The sequence below is a fragment of the Ostrea edulis genome, chromosome 7, assembly GCF_947568905.1.
Source record: "Ostrea edulis chromosome 7, xbOstEdul1.1, whole genome shotgun sequence".
Classification (NCBI taxonomy): Eukaryota; Metazoa; Mollusca; class Bivalvia; order Ostreida; family Ostreidae; genus Ostrea; species Ostrea edulis.
The window spans coordinates 49,944,723-49,972,702 of record NC_079170.1 but is presented as its reverse complement, the minus strand read 5'-3'; the positions used below and the strand labels follow the sequence as shown (position 1 = coordinate 49,972,702).

The 27,980-nt window shown below is 34.8% G+C and overlaps 1 protein-coding gene across 6 annotated transcripts; it reads left to right on the top strand.

Moving 5' to 3' along the window:
• Nucleotides 1-26,375, top strand: LOC125655252 (sex peptide receptor-like). Of its 6 annotated transcripts, XM_048885477.2 has the most exons (6): nucleotides 1-154; nucleotides 317-412; nucleotides 9,491-9,671; nucleotides 18,058-18,205; nucleotides 18,666-18,930; nucleotides 23,413-26,375. In XM_048885477.2, exon 6 carries the CDS (start codon nucleotides 23,440-23,442, stop codon nucleotides 24,670-24,672), a length of 1,233 nt encoding a protein of 410 aa, XP_048741434.1. In that variant the 5' UTR covers nucleotides 1-154; nucleotides 317-412; nucleotides 9,491-9,671; nucleotides 18,058-18,205; nucleotides 18,666-18,930; nucleotides 23,413-23,439; the 3' UTR covers nucleotides 24,673-26,375. The 6 variants fall into 6 exon arrangements, with proteins under 6 accessions (XP_048741434.1, XP_048741436.1, XP_056000617.1 ...); XM_048885479.2 differs by lacking the exon at nucleotides 18,666-18,930; XM_048885475.2 differs by lacking the exons at nucleotides 18,058-18,205; nucleotides 18,666-18,930 and having other exon boundaries at nucleotides 3-154.
• Nucleotides 26,376-27,980: the final 1,605 nt, after the last annotated feature.

Here is a 27,980-nt window from a genome sequence, read left to right as displayed (position 1 = left end):
TCAGCAGAAGCCCTGGACGTACCAGAGGTGAGATCAGGTGAACAGGTGGATTAAACATTCAGTGATCCCTACAACGGAATACTACATGTAGTAAGGCGTAGTCAAAATCAGTATGTGAAGAAGGGCTGGACACGTCATGCACATAAAGCTTTTGGTAATATTTGACAGAATTATTTTAATTATTTATTGTTGCATTTTCAATAAAGATCCATTCCTAGATCTAATATAGATGTTCAGAATTACCGTTATAACATAAATATCCAATTAAGATCGAAAATAAATGTGTCTTACATTAAATGATATTATTAAATTGCAGAATAACATACAGAGTAGGTACTTGTGGACGGCGAGGTTTGCACGCGAAAGTCTGCAGAATAAAGAACACCTGCTTATATTTCACGGAGAAGAAAAGGTATTCTATATTGCAATGATAAGATTTCAGTATCTATCAACCTATTTATCTGTTATCAATCCAGAAGGCAAATAGTTTTATCAAAAAGTTTACCAAATATTTCAACACTTATAACCCGAACAAGCTTCTCTAAGTATCAGATGTTTCTCTTGATTGAAAAGATTATGGATTTTACGGCCAAAGGATATAAATATTTTATTGAAAATGTTGTAAATTGTAGGAATGCCGCTAAGAGCGAATCGTTTTCTGGAACAACAAACTTTTTGATAAAACCGTGTTCTGATATTTACTTAATGACGCTCTATCACAACATAGTATTATTCGAGCATACGGCATAGCTTTCTCTGCTGGTAACAGATCCACTTTCTGTATAAAAATAACCAGCAAAACATTTTTCTGTTATGCAATATATTCCTCGCCTGAGATTTTAATTGAAATTGAAGTTCATCATAATACAGAAATTGCGTGACACAAAGAAACGGAGCCTTACATTTACATAACGCATGTTTATATGCACGAATATTGACCCATCTGTGCCTGAAGAGAATCTCTGTTCTGTTTTTGTGTAAAATCAAGGTGGAAATTTGGAGAAATGAGATTTATTGCATGGGAATTAATAAGCTATGTCTATGCTTTAAGACACAAGTCTAAAAGCCCTTTATATGCTGGGGGACACATAGAGGGAAAATGCAAGACAGTACACAGATGCTCGCATGACGAGTTCTGTTTTGGTCAGATGTTGAACAATATTTCATTACAGAAAGTGACTGGGTAGCGGGAACACATATAAACGCCCTCTCCAAAACAGATCACAATGGATAGATTATAACAACAACAACAACAAAACCCAGAAAATAAGGGAGAATCGTTTTTTATTCATTATAGGATTAAGCATTTATCGATGCGCAACTCTTGACATTTTACTCACAAACTGATTAACAGTGCGAAAGTATACGTACTTTTATGTAAAGTTTGTGAGTAAAACGTCAAGAGTTTACACACCGATAAATCATTTAAAAAGAATATTTAATCCCTAAAATTCCAATTCGGTCGAAATATTTTTTTCCTGTCGGGAAGGGGGGGGGGGGGTGGGGGTGTCTCTTATTTTCAAACTTCAAACATTAGAACAAACGCAAAGGACTACAACAGCATCTGAAAAATATAATCCGTGATTTTGGAAACGTTAGTGAAATTTGATAAGCAAACATTAACATTAATTTATTCAATATTAACTACATCATGTGTATAGTTAAGAATTGAAACACCAAAAATAACTAATTGTAAACACATGGTACATGTATGACCTTCACATTAGATCTTGTTAAAGTGAAAGTAGCAGACTTAAATAAACTGAACGAGCTTTTAATCCCGTCAATTTGCTATACTTGTGTGTAATATTTGAAGAATACGGTTGCTAATTTACTGCATAATGGATGCAGTGCACTTGTTATTGTTGAATATTGAGACAGCGAGGTCGAAGCGATAAATCCCATCGGAACTAGAGTCGAGATAAACAAAGTTTATCGAAGTGTAAACTCTTGAGCAGCTTGCTCATTAACCAGTCAGAAGGCTTGCTTATTGAATATGTGTATTAGATTGGACTTATTATTTATTAAATTTATCTTAGCAGCAGGAAAAGTAATTTCCTTGTAGAAATTTTTTAATTATCAAAGAGATATTCGCAAAACAAATCTTCAATTTCTTCTTGTTGGAATTTTGAATTGCCGAAGAGATTTCTTTTCTGAAGGATTTTGAATTCTTAAGAACTTTAAGTCCCACTTTATATATTTTTCATTTATAACAATGAAGTAAAACCAAAAACAGCTAATTAATTTCCTGTGAATATTCAAATTCAGTTGAGCAGCTCCTAAATTTCTTTGTAAACATAACTTAAATTTATGAACATGTTTTGAAATATTACAAATACTCATAAAGATAGTATAATATCTAAACTGTAAAAGAAGGTATAAAATTTTAGAATAAACCAAAAATTCTTAATGTAGTATAAAAAAAACAAACTCTGACACGTGCTGACATTAACACCATAGAATGGTTGATTTTCTAGAGATAACGTTTCAATAAAATCAATGTGCCATACAATTGATTTTAAACATCTGCATATCATTACTATCATTTGAGATCAATCAATAATAAGAAATGCATTCTTTTAATTTTATGATACATATGGTCCATTGTTTTACAGAAAAAAGTTGCCGAAGCTAGCATATTAATCGCGTCAGTTTAAGTGTTTTCGCATTTGGCATGTCAGATCACAGTTTGATTTTAACATTTTTATCGACTGTTTTCATTTAGAAGGTTATGCTTATTTTTTTTCTATCTAGGTTCTAGGATGTTTCGTTTCACCGGTCGTGAGTTCAACTCTGGTTGAGGAGTTTCGGGTAGGGTTAGAGACAGAGTTACGGTTAGAGGAGTCACGGGTCGGCATAGAGATAGAGGGGTTACGGGTGGGCATAGAGGTAGAGGGGTTACGGGTAGAGGGTAGAGTTGCGGATGGGATCAGATGTTAAGGCGAACCTTAAAGGTAGGGTTGAAGATAAAAGTTAGAATTACGGATAGAATTAAAGGCAGAGCTACGGGTAGGTTTAGAGGTAGGGGTTAAATTAGGTTTTGGTAGGGTTAGAGGTTAAACTGGGGTTGGAGGAAAAATCACAGTAGGAATAGCTTATAGTCCCTTTGAGAATTTCTCATTAATATTGAGACGTCACCAGATGTAGGTGAAGAACCGCAAATTCAGACCTATACTTCGCGGTCAATGTCATTAACAGTAACAGTTGGGTTCAAAGATAACATAAAGATTTTGAATATGTTCAGAAATATATTAATGAAAGCAAAAGATTTTAAAAATGCATTTAATACGTGAGTGTTTGTTATGTATGTCTATTCTTATCCTGTTGAGTTGGTACTCTCATTTATTTTCCCCTCTCCTGTTGTACTTATTCGATTTTCTTTCACTATTTTTATTTCATTTTTTCTCTTTTGTATGTCATTTAGATCCCATTAACCACCCCACATTTCTATTTTGTTAGCCTATTATTCATATCAAGATATTATATTTGGAATGACTTATCATCCTTTTACTTCATATCTATATTGTAATTTCTTGTGTGTATAATTACCTTGTACCTTTAAAGGAGAAGGCTTATTGCCTGCTGGCTTATCCTTATTATGTAAAACTTATACGGTACCAATTTTGATGCACCAGATGCGCATTTCGACAAATAATGTCTCTTCAGTGATGCTCAACCGAAATGTTTGAAATCCGAGATAACTATGAAGTTTTAGAGCTAAATATAGCCAAAAACAGCGTGCCAAAAAAGTGGAGCCAAATTCGTCCAAGGATGAGAGCTATGCATGAGGGAGATAATCCTTAATTTTGAAATGAATTTCTAAATTTTATAACAGCAATTAAATATACATCCGTATTTTCAAGCTAGTAACGAAGTACTTAGCAACTGGGCTGTAGAGACCCTCGGGGACTAACAGTCCACCAGCAGAGGCCTCGACCCAGGGGTCATAATGTAAAACTTATACGGTACCAATATTGATGCACCAGATGCGCATTTCGACAAATAATGTCTCTTCAGTGATACTCAACCGAAATGTTTGAAATCCGAGATAACTATGAAGTTTTATTATTCATAATTAAAAAAAAATACTGTTTAAATAACAATAACGGTTTTGTAACGTTAGGTAGAGTTACAGGTACTGATAGGGTGAGAGGTTACGGTAATAGGTAAAGGTAAATTTAGCATTGTATCTTCTCGAGAATTTTTCACTCACATGGAGACGTCAACAATAAAGTTAATTAAGGGCTTCAAATTTAGGCCTATGCTCGGCGCTTACGGCTATTGACCAGTGAGGGTTCTTTTGGCGTGTCACATCTACTGTCAGTGACACGGGTCATGCGTTTTTAATGTCATATCCGAGGACCCGTGACATTTACGCCTGATGGCGAACGTTTGGCGATGGACTGTCACTATCTGTTTTAACAACATAGGCATATCGCGGCCGGGATTCGAACCCCAACCTTCCGCATGCGGGGCGAACGCTCTACCTCTAGACCATAGCAGCTTAACTTTATAGGTATAGTTGAAGATGGAGCATGCCACATTAAGTTTAACGTTAGAGGTATGGTTGAATATAGAGTTAGAGTTACAGATAGGGTTAGAGGAAGAGTTACGATAATTATTGATTAAATGGTTGTATCTTGCTTAACGTCTCGCTCGAGAATTTTTCACTCATTCGTCACCAAGACCGCTGAAGGGCTTCAAATATAGGCATATGCTCGACGCTTACGAGCACCTACTGTGACACGGGACATCCGTTTTTAAGGTCATCTCCGAGTACCCGTGACATTCACACCTGATGCCGAACGTTTGGCGATGGAACTGTCACTACCTATTTTAACGACTTAGTCTGTCGCGGCCGGGATTCGAACCCTGGCCTTCCTCATGCGGGGCGAACGCTCTAACCTCTCGGCCACTGCGGTGGTAATTATTATGTTCAGAGGTAAATTTAAGGGTTAGGTAGGGATTGAGGTCAACTTACGTTTTGAAAGTAGAGTTACGTTAGTGTTAAAAGTAGTGATGAAGTTCGAGGTAAAGTTGAAGCTATGATGAAAAGTAAATGAATCGTTGTTAGATTAAGGCCAGGGTTACCACAAGGATAAGGAAAAAAGACACAATCCGTAGCAAGCCTTTAGTTATCAGTGATGAATGATGACCTGGAACAGCAAGGAAACAAACTATGAAAAACCGCACACTATAGCATGGCATTTGTAACCTTTAAAGCACCATACGTTACATTCATAGTGATTTGTCTTCGTGATATTCACACATCTAGTATATTGATCATGGTATTATGTGACATTCCAATGCCTAATTCAACAAAAAGTGGAGCTTATTGATTGCTATTTTCCATTCAGAGGTACTGTTGGTTGTAATGTTTGACAAAGTTTTCTTAATGGCTTAGACTGTATACAAAACACATTATTCAGAATATAAATCAGATGATAAGTGTGCAGAATTGTATTGGCCATTGTAAAGTATGCAACTGTAAAGCTAAAGATAGTAATCATGTATATGGACAAGGTTTTTTAAACAATGACAAGTAGAAAATGAATTCCTGGATCCAGTTGCTTGAAGGTTGGTTAACTCTTAACTTGCAATTAACTCTAATGTTTAAAGGGTAACCTAGACGTTTAACTGTCAGTTAAATATATTTAACGTTTGTGAAACCGAGCCCTGAAAGGACATCACAAGCACCCATCGTTTGGACCAACACTAGTATGTTAATGTGTAAAAGAAAACTAATAAGAAATATCTCAATTTTGCTTTTATCCGAATCCTCTACTCACAAGCACACTGGGGGTTAAAGTGTGAACATAAACTTTGTGTTGGCTCGTGTAATTTGTGGGTAACATGTACATTCATTTATCCATTATGAACTGATAAGAATGCATAGTACATGTAATGTACATAATGTAATGTGTAAACATTCAAAGTATGTGTAGTAAACATAAGATGTATATAAATAAAATTACACTGTAATATATTTTGATGAAATATTAGAAACATCCCACCAATAAAGGTGATCCTTCCCATATCCTTTCAGTGATACTAAACACGAAATACTCACTGTGATGTATTTCTGTAATACGTTGGAGAATCTTGAGACTAACCGATGGCGGGTATGACCAATGACGCAATCAGATACAAAACCATACTCGCCTCTTGATTGCTGGCGAGTGGAGAAAAACCCACCACGTGTGCAGATTGGGATAGTTTGTCGACTTCATATGCATGAACAAATGAATATCTGCGAGGTTTACAAAAAAGTGCGTTAAACTGAGTAATTGCGTTAATTTTCTAAGGGTCATCAGTAGACAAAAAATAAACGGACTGGAACAAAATTCAAACTGGATCTGTAACTTGTCAAGGTAAAGCAATGTACTAAATATCAAATGAATATATGCATGTATGACGACAAAACTGCGGAAAAGTTATTTGCCAGACAGACGGACGGACGGACGGAGTGCATACCTTATGTCCCCTTCAGCTCCGCCGGTATAGGGGACTAACAAACCTATGCAACGTAAGGATTTAACAAGCATTCTCTGGGTATTGCATAAGCAATTCATGTCCCCTACTGGTGACCCCATCAATTGACGGATGTAATTCAAGAGGATGTACATTTAATGCTGTTTGACCTTGATCGGAGACTTATAATATTGATACCAAGTTACCATTTTTACCAGTATCGAATTAGTTGATGTTTCTTTGTTCATACAGTTGACACATGTAGTTTTTAACAAGGATGAAATCGTCTTATTGCAAACTCTATTATTTTTAAATTCAACTCTTAAACATGTAGCATATATCCTGAATGTCACTGAGTAAATTGGGGTTAGATTACTAATAATAAAAACAACCAAGAATGTTCGCAACCCCGTCATCGTGCAACGCTACGTTTGCCTAGTTACCAGGTTACAATGTAGTTCAAAAAGCATAAAATCTGGGTCACCGCTTTTGCAAAACATATCATCTTGCATATGCATTGATTGATTGAATATTGTTTAACGTCCCTTTCGAGAATTTTTCACTCATATGGAGACGTCACTATTGCCGGTGAACGGCTGCAAAATCTAGGCCTACGCTCGGCGCTTACGGCCTTTGAGCAGGGAGGGATCTTTATTGTACCACGCCTGCTGTGACACGGTACCTCGGTTTTTGCGGTCTCACCCAAAGGACCGCCCCGTTTAGTCGCCTTTTGCGACAAGCAAGGGGTACTGAGGACCTATTCTAACCCCGATCCCCACGGAATTCTTGCATATGCAGCACAAAAGTTAAAACAATACACCGATATAACATTCATATCTGCATTTAAATTATTTATAAAGGACTTCTTAATACCTGTCCGTATTACTACTTAATTACAACTGTTCGAAGGCCAATTTCGAATACCCACAATTTCAGGAGGATTGCAGGAGTACCGCTGCCAAATTAGACTTCGCTCGTCGACTACAGAAAAACTCGCGTGATTGGTTATCAATTACAGATATGATATATATTTTGATTGATATGTTACTTTTGCGATTAATGAGCTTGAATTGTTAAATCAATGAAGTGATATTTACACAATCAGCGACCGAGTTCGTCGACTGTCTCTATTCAGATGTCCAATTTTTACAACCTTTCCTTCGGAACACGCCGATAGATATAAAAAGTAACAATTTAAAAATAATTTCTTTCACACCTGTCGATTAAACGTTACGAAATTCAAACTTGATCTGTACTTTGCCACCATGAAACTACATTGCAAGTTTCAAATGAATCCTTGCAAGCACAACGGAAAAAAGTCTGGAAAACCAATGGGACTGACAGAGAGACGGACGGGCAGACAGAGAAAATCTACACTCCCCTTCAGTTTTACAAATTACAAGCGCAAAATGGAATTGGGAGTTGAAAAAAAAATATACAATAGACATGAATCCACGAACTTACATTATTAATTACATATTAATTGTGATCTGCAGATTGAAAGGGGGAATGATCAAAGGAAGTGTGGGTCCAAAGGTGCGTAATATGGAATTATACTATTTTGCAATTCGTTCGAAAGCAAGAGGGCATTCACTTAATGTAGTTGATTTAACCTTATGTATACAGTGCAACTGTAATTATAAGCCAATCAGTGGTTACATGTAGTAGTCCGCCTTGTCAATGTACTATTCCATTCACTAGTCAGCAATCTTTATATAATTATTGACACACAAGTACACTACAATTGGAATTAATCAAGCAGTATTTCATCCACTAGTATACCACGCAGATCCGATACCGTTCCTAATGTACTTCAGTTTTCTTCATAGATTATACATCTATAGTCACGTGTATCTCTAAACCACTTTACTTTCATTACTCTGCATTCATGTTCAAAAAATGTTTACAAAAATTTACTGTTTATCAATGAGTTCATGTACAAATGAAAAAAAAAAGAAGAGACACTAACACATAATATATATGAAGTGTCAATCTAAACAGTTATACGATATCTAAAATGCCTGTCCATCCCGTAATATGACACCGTTCATAAAAATGGGCAATACATTACTATATATCATAGAATTGAATTACAACCTCTGTAAGAACAAATACGAGCGTACTACGTACATGTAAGCAATGGGGGAGATTACGATATGTAAATGAGGCAGGGGACCGGTATTAGGCTTACCTACGGCGTAATCTACAGAGACGCGAGCTCGTGTTACTCTACAACCTATATACGGGTCCGCACTCGGAGGTGTAACTGAAATAGCCAATCACATTGCTCTTATGTATTATAAAACAGATATCATCTGGGAGAACTCATGTGACGCTAATTAAAATCTGAAAATAAATTTTCAAGTAATGAGGGAATTCAACGATTAATTATGGTCCAGGGGTACATGGATGATGTTCAAGCGGCAATATAAACTGGGACGTTCGCTCACGACCTTGCCGACGCAGGTCACATGGCACGGTAAGCTTTGGCATGATAAAAGACCTCACTGCCATAACCGCAAAACACTAAATTTGTGGCACTTCACTGGTGACCTCTCTACATGAATGACAAAGTCTCGAAGGCATTCAAAACAACATAGAAAAATTGTTTCTGCATCGAAAAATGAAAAATACGAAACACATCGTATAATTATCTTGAGAACTGGTGTTTTATATCAGATATAAAATTGACAAAACATAATCAAGAAAACAGTAGCCGCAGTATCCTTCGTGATCTCAATCCCGTTGTTTACGTTATATGATAGAGGGTTGGTTTACTGCGACGAAATAAAATCTTGGAGACCCACTCACGCAAGCAAACAAAGAACTAAGGAAATATATTCATACTGTACTGCTAAGTAGTAACTGGCCATGTTTTATCTATTTTTTTTTTAAATCAGTGTTTGGTTACATCCCGATCTCGATGTACACAATAGAGACACAGGTACTGGTTTGTGTGCAAGAAACAATCGCGCTGTATTTTCGATTTCGTGTTAAATAGTAATATCTTTTTTTCCAGCGAGTATTTTAAGATACACCGGCTTATCAGTCTTTGGGGAGTGAACTTTAGTGTCATCCCGGCATTGAGTGACATGACCGCCTGTTATATATCAGCAAGAGAATATCAGAAATAAAAGGAATGCCAATGTTTCAGCCATAGACAAGATCTCCTATTTCGTCTTCATCTTTACGAGATTCAGGTAGGGCTATTTTTCATGTTCTTTCGTATGAGAGATTGTTCGAGTTGAAGAATGACTGACACAAATTTATTTTTACTTTCGTCAAATTTTGATTTAAGATGCTTCAGACTTGATGTAGAAACATGGTTAAGGGAGTATAAGACATTGATCAAAATCATGTTGAATTTAGAATATTGGATATATGCAAGGAACCTGTGGTGTTGGATGTTTTACATTTTTCTTCATTTAGTAAAAGGTTTTGGGTAAAATCGTAACAAAATAAGTTAAAACTACTATGGGATCAACAGGTCGTCTGCTTAATCCACTGATTTAAACAGACAGGTGACGAATTTCTAAAACGAAACTATTTTTCTGGTTTTATTTTTGCATCATTGGCGCACTACCGCTTGAAAAACTGACAATTTATTATTCCTTATTAGAATTTCAGAATATGTGATGATACCGGACTACATGAACAATACATAATGTACATACATGTTAAAAAATTATATGTTGCTTGCTGTAGTATGGCACATTATCGTACATAAACTAGCTGAAAAAGAAACGAACCATTCTTTTGAAATTAAAAAGAACAATAACAAATCACCTTATATTTTTAATTGCAGTCTTCAAGAAACTCGCATTAATCCTCGATTTGTCTAATGATATTAAATACATGTATGTACTCAGGAACATCATCTATATAATATTATACGTAACCGATCAATTTTGATAAAATTATAATTACATGTATATGAATACTTCATTGAACTGAGGATTTGAGAAATGTGTGAATTTTTCTCTGTTTTTTTTCTCTTGGCATCATGCCTTGACGTTTATAACTGTTGGCGGTTCATTTTGATATTTCATCAATTTCGCATCAAGCTTTGATTGAATGAAACAGTTTTGTTGTGAGTTTCCATTGTTTGAAAATCACATGGTAATCAAATCACGTTTTGAAAATATGTTTAATGTTGAAACAGTGTGAAGTTATTGATAAGATATCTGGGGGGAAACAATCCGTGATATAAAAAGGTGAAGACAATGGACAGTGATCAATTTTATTATTCCTATAAGGAATACAAAATTAAGAGTTGGGCAAACACGGACCCCTGGACACACAAGTGATGGGGTCATAGGAGGAGTAAACATCCTCTGTCGACCGGTCACATCCACCGTGAGGTCTATATCTTGATTAAGTAAACTGAGTAAAACGTAGTCAAAAGCAGTGGGTAAAGATAATGTGACTGTTTTCATCAAATATGTGTACAACATACATCAGTGTCTACATTAATTTCGGGAAGATTAATAATTTTGCTTGTATAAATAAATAAATATATATATATATATATATATATATATATATATATATATATATATATACACACACACACATGTACCTGCAAAGACAGTTGGGACACCTGACTTTTGAAACAATATGTAATTTTGAAAGTGACGTAATTTCAGTAATGTTTCGTGAATTGATGAGGCAATGTAGGAATACCACATCACTTAAAGAAGTAACGACCGCATTATGTGTGTATCGAAAACATCGTGAACGTATTCCAGTGAGAACGAGTTATTAGAATTGGACTTTGATCGAAAGTTGTTTTATCATTTAGTCGCTGCAAATTACATGTACACGTATAATGAAGTGCATGTAAACTCCCTTTGTCCTGATATTGATGTCGTTTTCGTTCTTTTTATTGCGCGTTCGTTCTTTTTATTGCGCTGAGTACATGTCATTTACGTCATTATCAACTCTTATTCATCAAACCCTTTCAGTAGCATGTAGATATAGAGAGGTGAACACATGCATATACTTATATCTATGTTGTTTCACGGATCTACGTCAGAGAATGTAGTTTTGGATTGGATTATATTGGTGTACGATGCAGGGATAATGACGTACAATGATACACGTTTAGCATGTACACGTGCAATCTTGGTAGACTGAAATTAATACGATAAAAAAGTATCATACCTGGCCATTTCGCAGTAAGTTGTTATGACGACTGTGTATGAGACAATGACATCCACATGACCTGACTAACATGTGTGTTTGCAAAATACATGTAGACTTATAAAATTATGTTCAAACATAACGCTAAACAATGAACTACATAATGTGCACTACAGTCGATGAGAAGTTTCCGAGTGTTATGAATCTGGGATACGATTGGCTAAAGGATTATACTGAGGTATACGGGTTTCCGAATGTAATGAATCTATGCCTTGATTGGTTAAAGGATTGTACCGAAGCAACCCTTAATTCTCCCAAGTGCGTGAAGCTGACAAATAGGAACCTTACATGGGAAAACGACATCCCTTTATATCTTCTTTAGCTTAAGATCAATCATTTCTAGTTTGCAATCAACGATAACATTCAATGAATGAATGGTTTTTAACTCTTTTCAAATATTTTTCCGATTAAAGTTATTGTGATCAAAAATAAAATAATTCACAGAGTCGGTTTATATCATATTCTATTAACTGAATGATTGGTTGAAATAGGCTCCACAAGTCCTGTACTTCAAAACCATGGTACAATGTACTATTGAGGAATTAAGACAACCTATTGTCCGACCTGTTTCCGTAAAAATAAGTGTTCACTGTATATGAATTCAAGGTTTTTGGTTGATTTGCAGTTACTGTTGTGGTAATTAGGTTATTTAATTAATCATTAGTCACTAACACCAATTTAGAAATTTATATGGCATGAACACCATAACAATACACTTAAAGAAAATAGAGTATGTAAAGTTTGTAGAAATGACATAGAGGACAAGTATCACTTTGTATTAATTTGCTCTCATTACGAAGAACTTCGTCATAAATATTTCAAAAATATCATTGGCAAATACCGTCTGTTTTCAAATTTGTACAAGCGCTAAGTGTTCGTAATGTACATTAACTTTGTAATGTAGGAAAAGATTTATGTCTTTCACTTAAGTTGCGAGAAAGCCTTCTTGTTTAAAAGTTATTCTCTGTTATTTGGACTTGTACACCATCATACAAAGCCTTTGATATGTATATATGTAAACATGTAACATTTTATATGATAAAATGTATGCAATAAGAGAGTGTATATATGTAGCCTAGGTTACCCGTGAGCTCTCTCGTCATACAGATTTAGTTGATGGTCTGACATGTTCGTCAATCCCATTTTTATGAACAGTGTCATATTACGGGATGGACAGGCATTTTAGATATCGTATAACTGTTTAGATTGACACTGTATATATAGTTTTTCCGCAATTTCGTAAGGTAGTTTTTCCGCAATTTTGTAAGGTATATGTACCTCTTCTGTTAACCAGGAATTACATGTATCAATTGTCCCCTGATTATCAACTCGAGAAATATAAATATTGGTAGATACATGTAACCCAATATGTAAATTGGTTTGCAGAAAATCAGTGGCACGTTCTTTCAAAAAAGCAAACTAGAGTTCATGTATTTTTTTAATCGCGGAAAAGTAGGAGGTTCATACATATATCTCAATGTTCAGCTCTATAATGCATAAAATCTGTCATTTCTTACGATTTTGACGGCTTTAAGGACTTGCGCTACTCTGTATGTTAAGGGTTTGACATACATGTTCCTCTGTCTTGCACGGTTGGGAACTACATCAGAACTTTTAAGTCTTATTTTTACTATTCCAGGAGCACGCCAATATTTGTTACATAGCTCATTGTAACTATCAATTAAATAAAACACAAATTGTGTTGATGACAAAACAACTTCAAAATAAAGACTTCAGAACCGGTAATTCAAGTATTAATATATAACAATTAATATATATCAGTGGATCTGTATGTATAGTTTATCCTATGGATTGTGCTAACACAGTGAATACCTTTTCACGTATTCAAAGATGAGTGATGGGTGCATTGCACGAACGGAAATCCTTCACGTTTTCTTTGGTTGTAGATGACATGTCTTTGCACTGACTGTTAGAAGTTAACGAGTGTATGACTTGCTCCATATACGTTTCATTCTATTTGAGGTATGAGATCTTAAAGCAGAGAATTCACTACATGAAACATTTACATGTAGTATATGAAACATTTTAAAGTAAGGCAAAATGAATACAAAAATTGGTTTCATACCTCGGGGGTAATTGATTTGATAAATGAGTTATACATTTCTAGAAATCACACACACACACACACACACACAGATAGAGAGTTTCGTAACCGGGAGGTCGTGTGTTCGAGTTCTACTCGTGTCATAACCGCTTCAAACCTAAGACGTATACGTAGGTTGTGATTCTATAATCACTATCTGATATAATTATAATGATGCTTTCACGTATATTTTTCGTTCTCTTCAATGGTTGTGCCTCCCCCACACCCCTCCCTCTTAAAATAGATGATGATGATATTACGTGTCTTTAACACATTAATGTCAATATTTTCCCAAGGTGTGGACTTAAAAAATCCTGATTTGTCAACGATGGTTAGAATTTCAGTATATTTGACGCTAATATTGGACATTACGATTGAAAACAAAGCACACATACATGTAGACCCCTAATAGTAATGAGAAGAATGAAATGATTTAAAGTAAATAACGTCATCTAAATATCACACAGTACGGAATGTCTGTATCTGCTGGGAATATCGTTTTCAGTTGTTAAAACGGCCACCATTAGAAACATTTGGGTTTGTTGAAGGATGATATAGACAAGTTCACTTCAGCTTGTAAAATAATGTACTTAAATGCACCATCACTAAGGTATAAAATAATATTTCTGTCTTAATTTTACGAGTCTCGTGAGTAGCTTTTGTTTACAAACCTGTTGAAGATTTTTTTCCCTTTCAACAAAAATTTAAGTATCAGCCAGTTTGCGTAATGTGTACGTATAACGGGAAATAAAATAAACTTATCATTAAGTGTGGGTATATGTCTATTTATCTCTTATTCTGGTAATCAACACACCTTAATGATGTTTTATTCACAATACACAAGATGCAAAACCCAAACTATAGTAACTTTTATTATCAATACATTCTATATCGATTCTTCCATGTATCGATTAATTTGGTTGCCACCTCTGGTGAATTAAATGTGTGGAATTTGAATCCAGCTGATTTAAATAAGATTGCGTGTTTTTCAAGAAATTGGAGATCGTCTTCTGTTAGAAATTATCGTAAATTCTGAACGTCACAAGATATCAACTCTCAGACTAACCTTGTCATTCCCAAAATAAATCACACACTTTATCTTGACACGGTGGTATACCCTTTTTACTATTATTTTTAGGTTTTGTTTCTGAAGACAATCGACCCCTCTTTGAATTTTTTTTCATTAAATATCTAAAATTTTCTGTTATCTGATATTATCGGAGTAAACTTTTTATAGGAAAATCTGTGAATCATCACTCTCCTGTTTTGAAAAAAAAAATATAACGCAAGATAAGCCAAACACTCTTTGAGGAATTCTGTTGAAAACGCTCCATTATAAAGGGTGTGATGTTCAAATTAAGATAAGCCAGAATCTGTTTTACAATAATTATACAACATTTATCCTATAGGATTTCAATACATTGATATAACTAAAGTGTGATTGAATTTTCAAAGATGTTAACATCATTTTCCAGCAACCGCTTACTTTATTAAATGTTCATTGTTTATATATCATTTTTACAGCTATAAATGTCAGAGTCATTAATAGAAAAATAGAAAAGTTTATTCTTGCTACTTTCTTCATCAGAAAACCTGAATGTCAATCTCCTTGCAATGTAACGACCTCTGTAGAATGAATTTACAAATGTACCATACTTCATTCTTGTATAAAATGCTCACATTTCTCGTTCATCTGTACACTAAAAGTGCTATTTCCGTCCTTACCTAGGTCGACGATCACGCGAGAAGCATTGGAATAAGTTGTATATCATGTTTTAATCGTTGTAAAATGAATAAAGGATATGTTCAAGTATGACACCACGCATGTAATTAAACACTCACCTTTACTAAGCATTGTTAAGCGATTATTATCTATGAGTTCTCTTGTAAAAAAGATACGTTCATTTTTCAAAATTTCCAAGATCGTCTCATATCACACAAAAATAGAATAAAATTTATCTTGTTTTCTAACGTTACAAAAATAAAAATGGGATTGTTTCGTAATGAGATTTGTTGTTATTTTCATCACATCATTTGCAACTACCATACCAATAATAGGCTCCATTGAAAAGGTCATGTACTAATTATGACATAGTTCTAACGAGAAGAATGTTTGTTAACTTGTAAAAGTAGCACTAACACGTGGTGTAGGCGTCACCTTGAATCCTTTGATTTTAGCTGGTATACCGAGATATATTGTTTATGTTAACAAGGTTTATTTTTGAAAACTTTGTCAATTATGCAATCGCATACTGTTGAAACAAACTTCATCTGCAAAACAATAGGGAAAAGTGTCGTTCTACGATGTAAACTATATCCATATAATTACGTTATTCAGTTTGTATATATTTTGTGAATATTGTAGGATTTATATATATATATATTTAAAAATAAGAGTATCTGCGGCACTACAAATTAATTTACAATGATCCTTTGTTGTTGGATAAAGAAACACATGAACCTACAACTTTGGTGGGTCGTAAAATAAGACGCAGAAGTTTAGTTACTGGAGACATAGGACACGAATTGCAAAATTTGAAGAAGTCAAACTTGATGAGAGGTCATAAACAAGTACACTGTAATAATGATACAGGTAAAAAAAAAAAAAAAAAAAAAAAAAAGCTGTTATCAAAATTATGGAAATTTACGGTCCCTGGGTCAGGGGTTCTTATATATAGGGTGAGGTCTCGTGCGTTATGTAGTGAAAATGTTTTGGAAATCGCAATACCGATAGCGGTAGCTCAGTGGAATATCATTCGTTTCGTAATCAGGAGGTCGTGAGTTCGAGCCCCGCGTACCATGGCTGAGCCAAACCTAAGATGTAAACATAGGTAGTGATTGATCCATCGTCAAATGTTCGGCATTTAGAAGCGAATCACAGGTCGTTCAGACGGATGTCGTCCCGTGTCGCGGCAGGCGTTGGCATGTTTAAGAACCCTCAATGCTACAGCTCTGAGTGCTACGTATAGGTCTAATATAAATGTAGTACTTCATATACAGCTGGTGACGTCTCAATATGAGTGAAAGAAAAATCGGGGTGTAGATCCTTAATATCAGCAACTGTTGTTTAAGGACACAGTGTTTTATAGTCATGATGAACAAGAATACTTCAACCAGAATCGAAGAATCCATGACCCCTTGGTCAGGGTGCAGGGATGAAACTTAAATATAGCTAATATCGCGAAAATATATTAATTTTTAAAAAGTATCATTATTGTTCTTTACCCGTGCGCGGATTGAAAAATAAATACATCCATGGTTATGAGGAGCATGGAATCCTCAATTGAAATTGTGAAATTGCTAACCCAGAGCAAGTTCGATCAGGCTGTATACCGGGGTCGAAAAAAGTCTAATGTAAAATACATGCATTTAATTTGAAAACTTATCTTCCTTCCTTCTGTGAATATCCATGGTTATGAAGAGCACTGTATTTTACTGAAATTGTGAAATACTACCCCTGTGTGACAGTGCATATCACAAAATAAATCTCTAGTTACGTTGACTGTCAAGACTATCATCGAGATTGTGAGATCCATGACCCCTTTACTAGTTACTGAGACTTCATCAAGCGAAAATAGAATACATTAATTTCTACAAATACTATTTTACTCTTCGACAACTAAAACTAAACTAAAACTAAATCTGGAAAGACAAGGACAGAGCTGTTGAACAGGTGAGCAGTAAGGTCCATTGCTTAAAACAGGACAGAGAGAATATCAACATTCAGGAGCGTAGCCAGAAAGAAAATGATGTATACACAAAGTACGACAAGGGGTCTGGTGGCCGCCTTGAGACGGAGGCCTAGGAGGCGAAACCCGGAAAGCTCCTGGTGGATTTTACCAATGAAATCACCTATTTTTGTGCGTAGAAACAATGTTTCTTGTCAAGTTCCAAAACAAAAAGAAGTCACAAAATTACTTTCTAAAGTGTTTCATTGTGCCAACTCACCGTGTGTACTTGGACTGGCTTTGTTTTGCGAATTGTTAAATTGTCCGCTTTCCTTCGTTGTTTTCGACTGTTATATATGGTAAATGTTACTGAAAACAACGAATATCCTAAATCCGTCTACCACATGCACATATATAATGTACATTAAAGTGATATTCGACATGCTGTTGATTATTTGAAATTAAAAAAGGACTTAGAATTTGATTGAATGGACATTATGATTAAAAATTATAACTTATAACCCCCACTCTTTCTCTCTCGCAAATGATGTGTACGCAGTTGTGTAGGCAGCTACGCGCCTGACATTTTTCGTGGTTTTTTCTTATATATAGGACTTCAAGGACTACCCCCCTTCCAGAAAAAGAAACATTTTCAGCCGTGTGTACAATTGGGTTATTAAAGGCCCTAGCTAACCGACATTTTCAAGGCTATTCAAAGTGCCATAAAGGATTTAGATTGGAGGATGGACGACATGTCACAGTTAGTATTACAGGGAGACGGACGACTCTTTGAATTCAATCTACATCTTGATCTACCAAGTTTTCCCTTCTTTTCTTCGGAAAAGCGAGAATCATTCAAAACATGTTGCTATGCTGGGTCAATTTGGGAGGTATTTAGTTAATACATATTCGTAAACCAGCTTCTTATCTCACCATTGCAGTAAAAATGACGCAAACCTGATAGGCGAATCAATTAACAAAATAGATATACATACGAATTCATCAAAATTTGAGATATTTTGATCAAATAAATATCTGTATTTTATCCGTAGAACAAGATACTACACCCATTTAAATTCCCCATCACGTGCTTGCATGTTCGCTGCATTTAATATTGTAATTATCAGCAGTATTTTATCGGATGGGGGTTAGGTGGAGTTCGTATTGCCTCATATGACAGTAACTCATTTTTCTGTCAGATTCTGTTTATATTTTTGTAGACTGCGAAGGACAAGGGAACTTAAGAAGTTAACCCACTGCCACAGATTTTGATATTTTTAAAGAATGAAATATCAGGCCATTGCATTTGAACTTTTATATATGGATTTTGTGTGTGTGCAAAACTACGCAATGAATACATGTGGTACATTATGGTCGAGTCTTGAATAGACGAAACAACATATTTTGAACGATTGGTGACAACATTGATTCCTGATCGAAATTCCAACGAATTAGGGTTCGTTTGGCTGGGCTCTGTATGATTGGGTACATGCCTTATAGAATAATTTTTAGTACTCAAACCTCAACAACCATCATAAACCTTAACATGTGGAAGAATCTCTCTAATAGTACTAGTATTTGACTAGCATTGACCAATTAGACAGGTTTAGTGGCAAGTTTAAACATGTGCCCAAAGCAGAATCCATGGAGAAGAAGGTCCGTGCAATTCATGCCCGAATGCACCCAAACTTTACATTTTATAAGATACTTCAAATGGCTAATTAATTTAAGGAAAACGGTATGCTTTGGATTTGGGTTTGGCTGATACATGCAGAGGTTTCTGTACGTGTAATGAACAGATGTACTGTTTAACACTGGCCACATGCAGTACGAGGAGGAATTATTGCATTTCTCTAGTTGATAGCTTTGACTTGATTACATGCAGCCGCTTGTAAATGCTGCAAAATGTTTCTGATTGTACAGACCAATGCATGAATTTGACTGTATAATCACGTCTTATTCTTGTATTTATTTTTAGGTACTTTTTTTAAAAAAAATATTTAATATTAATGATTAAGCTGTGGAGATTTGTGGCAAAATCATAACCTCCATGCCCTACCCCATCTTGCTATTGTTAATTTGAAGCAAGACCACCCAGTTTAGATATGTCTTACTGTGTTTGAAGGGGTTAGTTCATCAATGAAGTATTCGATCTTTTCATTTTAATTAGATATATAAAAACCACATTACTTCGATGATTCTAGATTATTGTAGTACAGACTTAGTGATAAATGAGATCTACAGCATTACCACTTGCACACTAAATGACCCGAAAGAGTGCTATAACATGAGATTATCGAGTTAACCCAGAACTTCATCTCGACCACACTCCCCGGTCCGCCGATAAATCAAGTCTGTTTTCACGAGAATTAACATGAATGTTTGTTTTTTCTCTATCAATGATTCTTTTTTCTCTTCGTCATACATTCCTCAAAACTCGTATCTTTTATTAAAATGAAAATTTTAATGGAAGTCATACGTAATGCCTTATCTCTAGACATAGAAAACACCAACCCGCCAATAAAGAAAGAATCGCCCTACCAAACAATTCTGAAATTATCAGAGGCTAGTGTTGTTAATATGTTCCACGCCTGCTATTGATACAGGTATCAGTGGCGGTGTCCTGAAGGGAATACCAGTAGGTTCTTAAACAAGGAATTCTTTCAGCGATCGCAACATTTGCATCAAATTCTTCGAGTGCTCTAGAAGTTTTACACTTTTCTGAGGCCAAAGTCGTAATTCTTAGTGACATTGGCGCGCTACAAAGTGCTTTTCAACACTTGCATGGTGGTCAAGAGGGTGAGAAAAAGAAAATTTGGATCCGAAATGATTCTCTGATCCTGATACATTAAGCACGAGAGATACACCGTTAATTCACACCATCCTGGAGGTTTTCCTTGAAAATGACTATTGTTTTGTGGCGTTGAATGAGATTGGTTTTGGAATGTTATTGGTGTCGATACTGGATATTTCTTCATCGGTAAGATCAGACATTGAATTTCTTAAAGTTGCATTCATTACATTTCCAATTCCCTAATGTGCCATCGTGTCATTTTTATCTATTGAATCAATGTTGTAAGAAGAGCTTTATGATTCTTCTTTTGGTTTGTGGTAAATATTGTCTCATTATTTAAGAAGGAACAGTAGATGTAGATATACTAAAAATTTATCGCTTGGTATGCATTTTTGTGGAGAGGTGAGTTTGATATGAAGAATGTTTTTCGCTGCAAATTTTTTTTATCATAAATCTGTAATTAAGTGATATCAAATTGACGGGACATATAGACATTCGGCAGTTTCATTTCGTCTGGGGTTTGCATGCTTGATTTCTTAGTCATATAATTATCGCAATTTGTTTATTGGGTGTCAGTCAAAAAATCTAATGGAGTTGTTACTGATCACGAAAGGTTATATCTTGTCAGACCTTAAATTCTTTCAGAATCCAGCCCATTTTCATTTCATACTAATGACAGTCAGCAGGGAATTGCTGGATAACAAGCACGAGTTAGATAATGTAAAGTTGACTATTAAGAAAGAAATAAGCAAACTGTTTATGTAAATCCAATATCTTTTTCTTTCTTATTTTTCATACTTAAAGATGCAATAAAATTCTAAATTTTATGTGGAGACATTTTTTACGAATGCCTAAATTGTGCACACCACAAACTAAAAAAGTCATGATTTACCTGAATTGATCATATCTGAAATATACCTGTGAATGACAACATTACTTTAATGTATATGAAGTATATAACTTTGTTTTATAACGATTTTCTTCACATGGAGATTTTGTGTGAAACAATCAATGTAACTGATAATTATTTTAACTTCACATAATCAAATTAATTAAGTATCAATCTTTGGTAACAAATACAAATGATGTTATGATTATGTGCTACGGAGGGCATGACCTGTAACATTACCTCAACATGAAATGTTTCACACGTACATTTAATTTTATAAATCACACATACTGTAGAACTGATTGAATTTATTGACAATATATGATCAACAGACATCAACTGAAAATAACTGCCCAAAGTAAGTGGCTTTTACTGGTAATTTAGAAATGTTGTGGAAGATGGACAGTTTGAGAAACTACTTATTTTATGCAGTATGAGACAAGGTGATGTATAATGCATTACACTACACGCACATTACATTTCTCAGTAAAAAAAATATCACATCGCTATATGTACATATGTATGTTAAATAATCAGAATTCACTACAAGTTCAACATTGTTATTTTATATACAACCTCACTCATTTTGGACAACATAGAAAAATGGAACATCAGACATGCATGAAAAGGTAAAAATAAAACAAAGAATGGTTAATCTCATAATTCCTATAACAAATACAAAATAGGACAAACATGGATCTCTGGACATACTAGAGATGGGATCGGGTGCCTAGGAGAAGTAAACATCTCCTGTCGACCGGTCATATAACGTTTATATAAGGTGTAAATACAGTCATACATGTTGTATACATATAATGAATATGTGATACAGTATTATTTATATGTGGTATTTAAGATTTTAACATGTATTTTATTATTTTTTTTTTTATCAAGAGAAGCCAGACTGTATATGCGTTACTAAATAACCCTTGCAGTTGTCTGGCATAGAATTATATCATTCGGTTTGATTCATAGATCATAAAATCTCGACATCAGATTGGTGATAATCAAGATGTGTACGAATGTTTATTTTTGAGCAATTAATCTTAAGCATGAAAAAAGACATCAAAAGTGCTTGCAATCTGATAATTCCCAGGCGTATCTTTCTACAAAATAAATGCACGATTTTGTAAAACATTGCATGCTCGCATTTTAGATAAAAAGAAAGTCGCCTCTGAATATCAAATATATATGCTTCATGTCAGCGCTAAGGAGTGCACAAAAAGTCAAGCACGATCACATGTACGAAAAACCATCTGCCCTGTAGCAATTCATAATTTGTGACAAGCTACATATTGAAAATTTATTCCAGAAATCGACTCAGAATCACATGAAATATATATCATAATTCTAAATAGTAAGGCAACTCTAATTCATTTTTCTCTTGTCGATATCCGCAGTCCAATTGTTTCATGGTCTCTGTACAATGAGCAATTTCGATCACGTATATCTGAATGTATAATTAAGTTATAGGATAAAATCATACGGGTCAAATCATTGAAAACGTTATGATAAAAATGAGGTTTAGTCATTACTGACCCCTATATTTGTGTACAATTTCACGTCATTCAATCGATAGATGAAATTTTCAATCAAGCATTGTCTTTTGTGTAATCACTTGCTATATAAAAAACGCACCCAGGTTTGGCTTATTGATAAATAAAGTAAAGAACATTCATAAGGTTCTATTTTAAGAAAAACTCTTGAAATAAACTAGTAACAAAGTAAATAACAAATATTTGAAACAGAGATGAAAATAAAAAGAACGCAACATCGTGTTAAAATTTTCATAACGATGACACGTGGAACATATGCTAGGATAGCATTATAACATAGTATGTACTACTGAAAATATACCGTGTAGAAATGAAATAGAGTATGTAAGTTACCGCTGAGGACAACAAATCTAACTAAAATCAAATGTTCCTTTTTCTTTAAATATAGATATGACCCGATTTTTTGTTATCAAATGCGCTATTCACATATATTCCAAGAACATCATGTTTGTTTTGATTTCCTGCGTAAGAGTAATATTTGTGATTAAAATGAGATTTCCCAGAGAACGACTTCATTGATGTTAATGAATGTAAAGTGCCTCCAACTGAGAACTAGAATTAAACAGAGCAGAATATTTATTTTCATGTTCAATCTATGGGTTTAAAACTGGTGTTCGTAGAATGGTAGGGAGATTTATAAGAATGAAATAGTATGTATATGTACGCTTTGTGAAATCTTTTGATGTGTGTTACATAAATTAATTAACACTAGAACTGTTTTGTTCCAGGGTCGGTGAGCTAATACGGACGCAGACATGAGTTACCCGGACTTGAGTGATTTCTACAATGATCTCAATATCACTGACATATCCCAACTGTATGACCATTACAATTTATCTGATATATTCTACATGTACAATGAATCCTATTATCCGATTTACGACAACACAGGTCTTGGCTGTGACATGGAACATCCTCATACTCTGTTTACGATGGACTTACCGGATTATAAGCGATTTTTCAACGTGTTCCTACCAACTGCCTGTGCAATTGGCATCATCGGTATAATTCTGACTGTTGTTGTTCTAGGCAGAAAGAACATGACTACGTCAACTAATTCCTATCTAACAGCGCTGGCTATTGCAGACTTAGGCTTTCTACTTAGTTTGGTGTCCAAGTTTTTAGGTTCCGAGAGAATGGATGTGGAATTTTACTATAGATACTACGTGTACTCTGCCACAATAGCCCCGGTATTCATCGAAACCTTCCTAATGGCTTCTGTGTGGCTTACCGTTGTCCTTGCAGTAGAAAGATACATTGCCATTTGCCACCCTCTTAAGGCAATAGCCATTTGCACGGTAAATAGAGCCAGACTAATAATTGCTGGTATTTTCGTATTTTCATTCATTCTTAGAATTCCACGCTTCTTGGAGTTCACAACCAAGACTACAGTGTATTGTAATATAACTATTGTTCATCCAGTTGCGACTGAAATGGCATTAAGTCAGTACAGAGTCGTGTATCCTATCATTGTTGACTGTATAGTTGGTTGTCTGCTGCCGCTGATTGCGCTTTTGCTTTTCAACATCAAACTGATATTGGAAATAGCAAAATCGACAAATTATCCACGATTCCATGACATCAACATGCAAAACATGATTTCAAGGGAACAACTGAAAATAACAATGATGTTAATCGGGATCATCATGGTGTTCTTCGTATGTCAAGCCCCAATTCTTGTATGTTATGCCGTGAGACATATACTGACATACACCGTTAAGAACGCAGAACAACTTAATGTATTTAACTGGGTGACGCTCGTTGCTTTAAGCTTACTGACATTCAAATCATCCGTCAACTTCATCGTTTACTGCTGGTTCAGTGAAAAATTCTGGAACACCTTTAAACGAGTATTCTGCGGAAAAGTGTGTGTCGCCCGAAAACAATGTCCAAGGAAACAACATACCCATACTGTCCACTCTGCCGATCAGAACGGAAGTACGAGCGTCCGCAAGGCTTCGTACATGACCAAAGACACGATTTGTTAATTTACCTTTCTTCAGAGAATAGGAAAATATCTGTTTCCAAGAGCCCCCCGTGCAGTAAATTTATTTACCAAACGCACGATATGCAGAGGTGGGAAAATATCCCAGATATTTGCGTAGTGCAAATAAATCGAAGTTGCTTTATGCCACCGCAAATGAATTATTATGGTGCAAAGGGACTTGTATGCGATTAAGGAGAGCGTATCATTCTGTCTGCAGCTTGTGTCGATCTAAGAATATTTCGAGATTCGGACCAGAGATTGGTGGATTTTCTAAATTTAGACTAAAGCTTATTGCACAAAAGATTATTACAATATCTGTATGTCATATAGGGTGTTGCTTCTAATTGATGTTTTAATGTCCTGTAAATATATTTACCTCATTATACATGACAGGTTTATCTTGGTTGTACTGAGAGTTATTCATGTCCATCAATGTTTCTCCTGCTTCACAGACTCGTTTTTTGACTTTTCAAAAATGTCGGATACATTTACTGTAATTTTTATTACAAACATGGTGAAGAGGAATGTACTTGAATTCTTAAGAAATGGATTTGTTCCTCATGAATTTACATTCTTGACGATTTGTTAACAATAATATGGATACTATGTTGTTAAAATATCCCAAAACATTGGATCATCGTTAAGAGGGTACACTGTATAGTAACAAAAATCTACAAATACAGGTAGTACAAGTCACGACTTTACATATGTGTCTAACAACTCGTAAATCACGTGATAGTTTATATATGAGCAAGGTATAATATCGTGAATTTTTATCATATTCATAAATGATTTATTCAACAATATGAAATACTATAACTCATGCTTTTAGAATGTATTATACACGCCTAAAAGTTTTGCTAAAGCATTGCTTATTGCTTGATCCACTGTAGCCGCCCACTCGGACACGTGGGTTGCCTCCGGATATTCTGGTTTCCTCCCACATCAATCACACATTCGCGCAAATATCCAAAAAGACGACAAGATATTGTATACATGTAATTTGTATTTTGATAATCGTAAAATTAATGAAGCTTAAGCTTATATAAAATTATTTAAGAGAACCTCACTTTCATCTCAAAGTAATAACGCCTATGTACCTGAAAATAAAGTTTTCATGAATAAGATTTATTATTTTTTAGTATTTTCAATATTCTATTCTTCTCGTTGTCTAAAATATCGACGTTAAATAGTGAAATATTCTAAAAACAGTTGAGGGATTTCAAAGCAGTCGTAAGTAAACAGAAAATAAACTGAATCTAAGTATTTTAAATAATTGCGGGTAATATATTGAAAGTGGAAACTTGTTAAAGTAACGACGATCATCGATCACGGTGAGAAATATTATTCATAAATGTAGAAGTATTACTTGTCTGATTATTTCACGAAACACCAACAGTAAACAGTATTTGAAGACAATTGTAGATATTTGAACTTGTCATCAAGATATCCCATGCCATTTCTACATGTCCGACTTGTCGTGCGGCTGCACGATATCTCCCTCGTTTTTAGCTTCTAGAGATGAGCGTCATGAACATTATAACAACACGAAATGGTTCGGGGCTTTTATGACATCATATCTGAGATACTTTACATTTTGTACAGGTGTACTGGGTTATCCTATCAGTACCTGTAATTGTTTTACTCCGTTATATTTATGAATAAAGCTGTTCTTTTTATTAATAAAGATATGGTTAGAAATAATTTCCTTGTCTTGATTTCATTGTGCATGTGTGGACGTGATTTTTCACAGTGTGTCTGAGTTGCAGCACGAAATTTCTAAAGACAGACTTGTGAAGTTTCCCAGATTTCTGTCAAAATAATAACTGGTGTAGTATCGTTGAAATACACACAAACAAAAAAGAAAGAACCAAAAGAAACAGAGAAAAAACAAAACAAAACACAATTTAAGCAATATTTATCGTACTAAATGTGACACTAATTCAGCAAAGAGTTTGGATAATTTCACAGATGTTTTAGTACACACTCATGAACGATTCCATATATCCATTCGGTATAATATTTTTATATGCAGACAAATTAAGGATGAACAGTTTCAATTTCAATTTACTATCATCAAAGTTAGCACGATTGAATCTCATTAGATAAATGTACTAAAGATGGAGTAGGCCTATTTATAATTTTTATTTTTTTTATTTTCTCTGAATTTCCTGCGATTTAACATTAGAATTAATCCCACATACACTGGAGATACAAAGAACAGTCTTCACACACACCACACAATTGAAAATACGTCATTTTTTAAATAGATAAGAATAGCTGAAAATAATACCTAAATATAATTGCTAATGAAACAAAGTTTATTTTTAAGAAATTGTCCCAATGGGACTTGTGTACCCACGCACGGCTCATCCTAATGGGGTATATCTAAAACAAAGCATATTCTGATGACATCTTTATACAAATTTCTTTAATCATTGCATCACATATTTGCGGACCAAAAAATGATTTAAATGACCTTGACGTAGGCCAGATGAGATTGAGTCAGAATAATGAAAGGTCATTTACTCGTGTGGAACAAGGTTCTATAATAGCTGTTACAATTTAATCCTTATTTTTACAAGTTTGGGTTAATGACATTGAGTCAAGGTCAGTACAAACTCTGGATCCGTGTTAGAATAAGTCCTCAGTACCCCATGCATGTCGTAAAAGGCGACTAAATGGGACGGTCCGAGTGAGACCGGGAAAACCGAGGTCCCGTGTCACAGCAGGTGTGGCACGATAAAGATCCTTCCCTGCTCAAAGGTCATAAACGCCAAGCATAGGCCTAAATTTTGCAGCCCTTCACCAGCAATGGTACCGTCTCTATATGAGTGAACATTTCTAGAGCGGGACGTTTAACATGATACAAGCAAACAACCAAAAGCAAAATCAGTTTGCTAACTAATAGCTTTTAGTGTGTCTCCATATTAAAGGTATGCCCCGCACAAAACTGGACATAAAAACAGACAGACATAGTGATTACCATTTGCCCCATTGTTTGTAGAGGGTATAATCACGAAGAATGATCAGGTGAAGTTTCAACGATAACCGTTCAATAATGCTTGAAATATTGCAAAAAATGAAATATTGACGTCAACACATCCGGCCGCCATAAAGATTATCATAAACTCGCCTTAACTAAGCTAAAGACTTTAGGGTATTTAAAATGATCGAGATAGAGAGCTGTGGGGGTTCATTTGAGTGAAATTAGGTTTGTCGAGACATTTATTATCTAGCATTTGTAAACCTTAAAAGTAAGTAAAAATTCAACTGTAGAAATTATGATTGGTTTAAATCATTAAATTA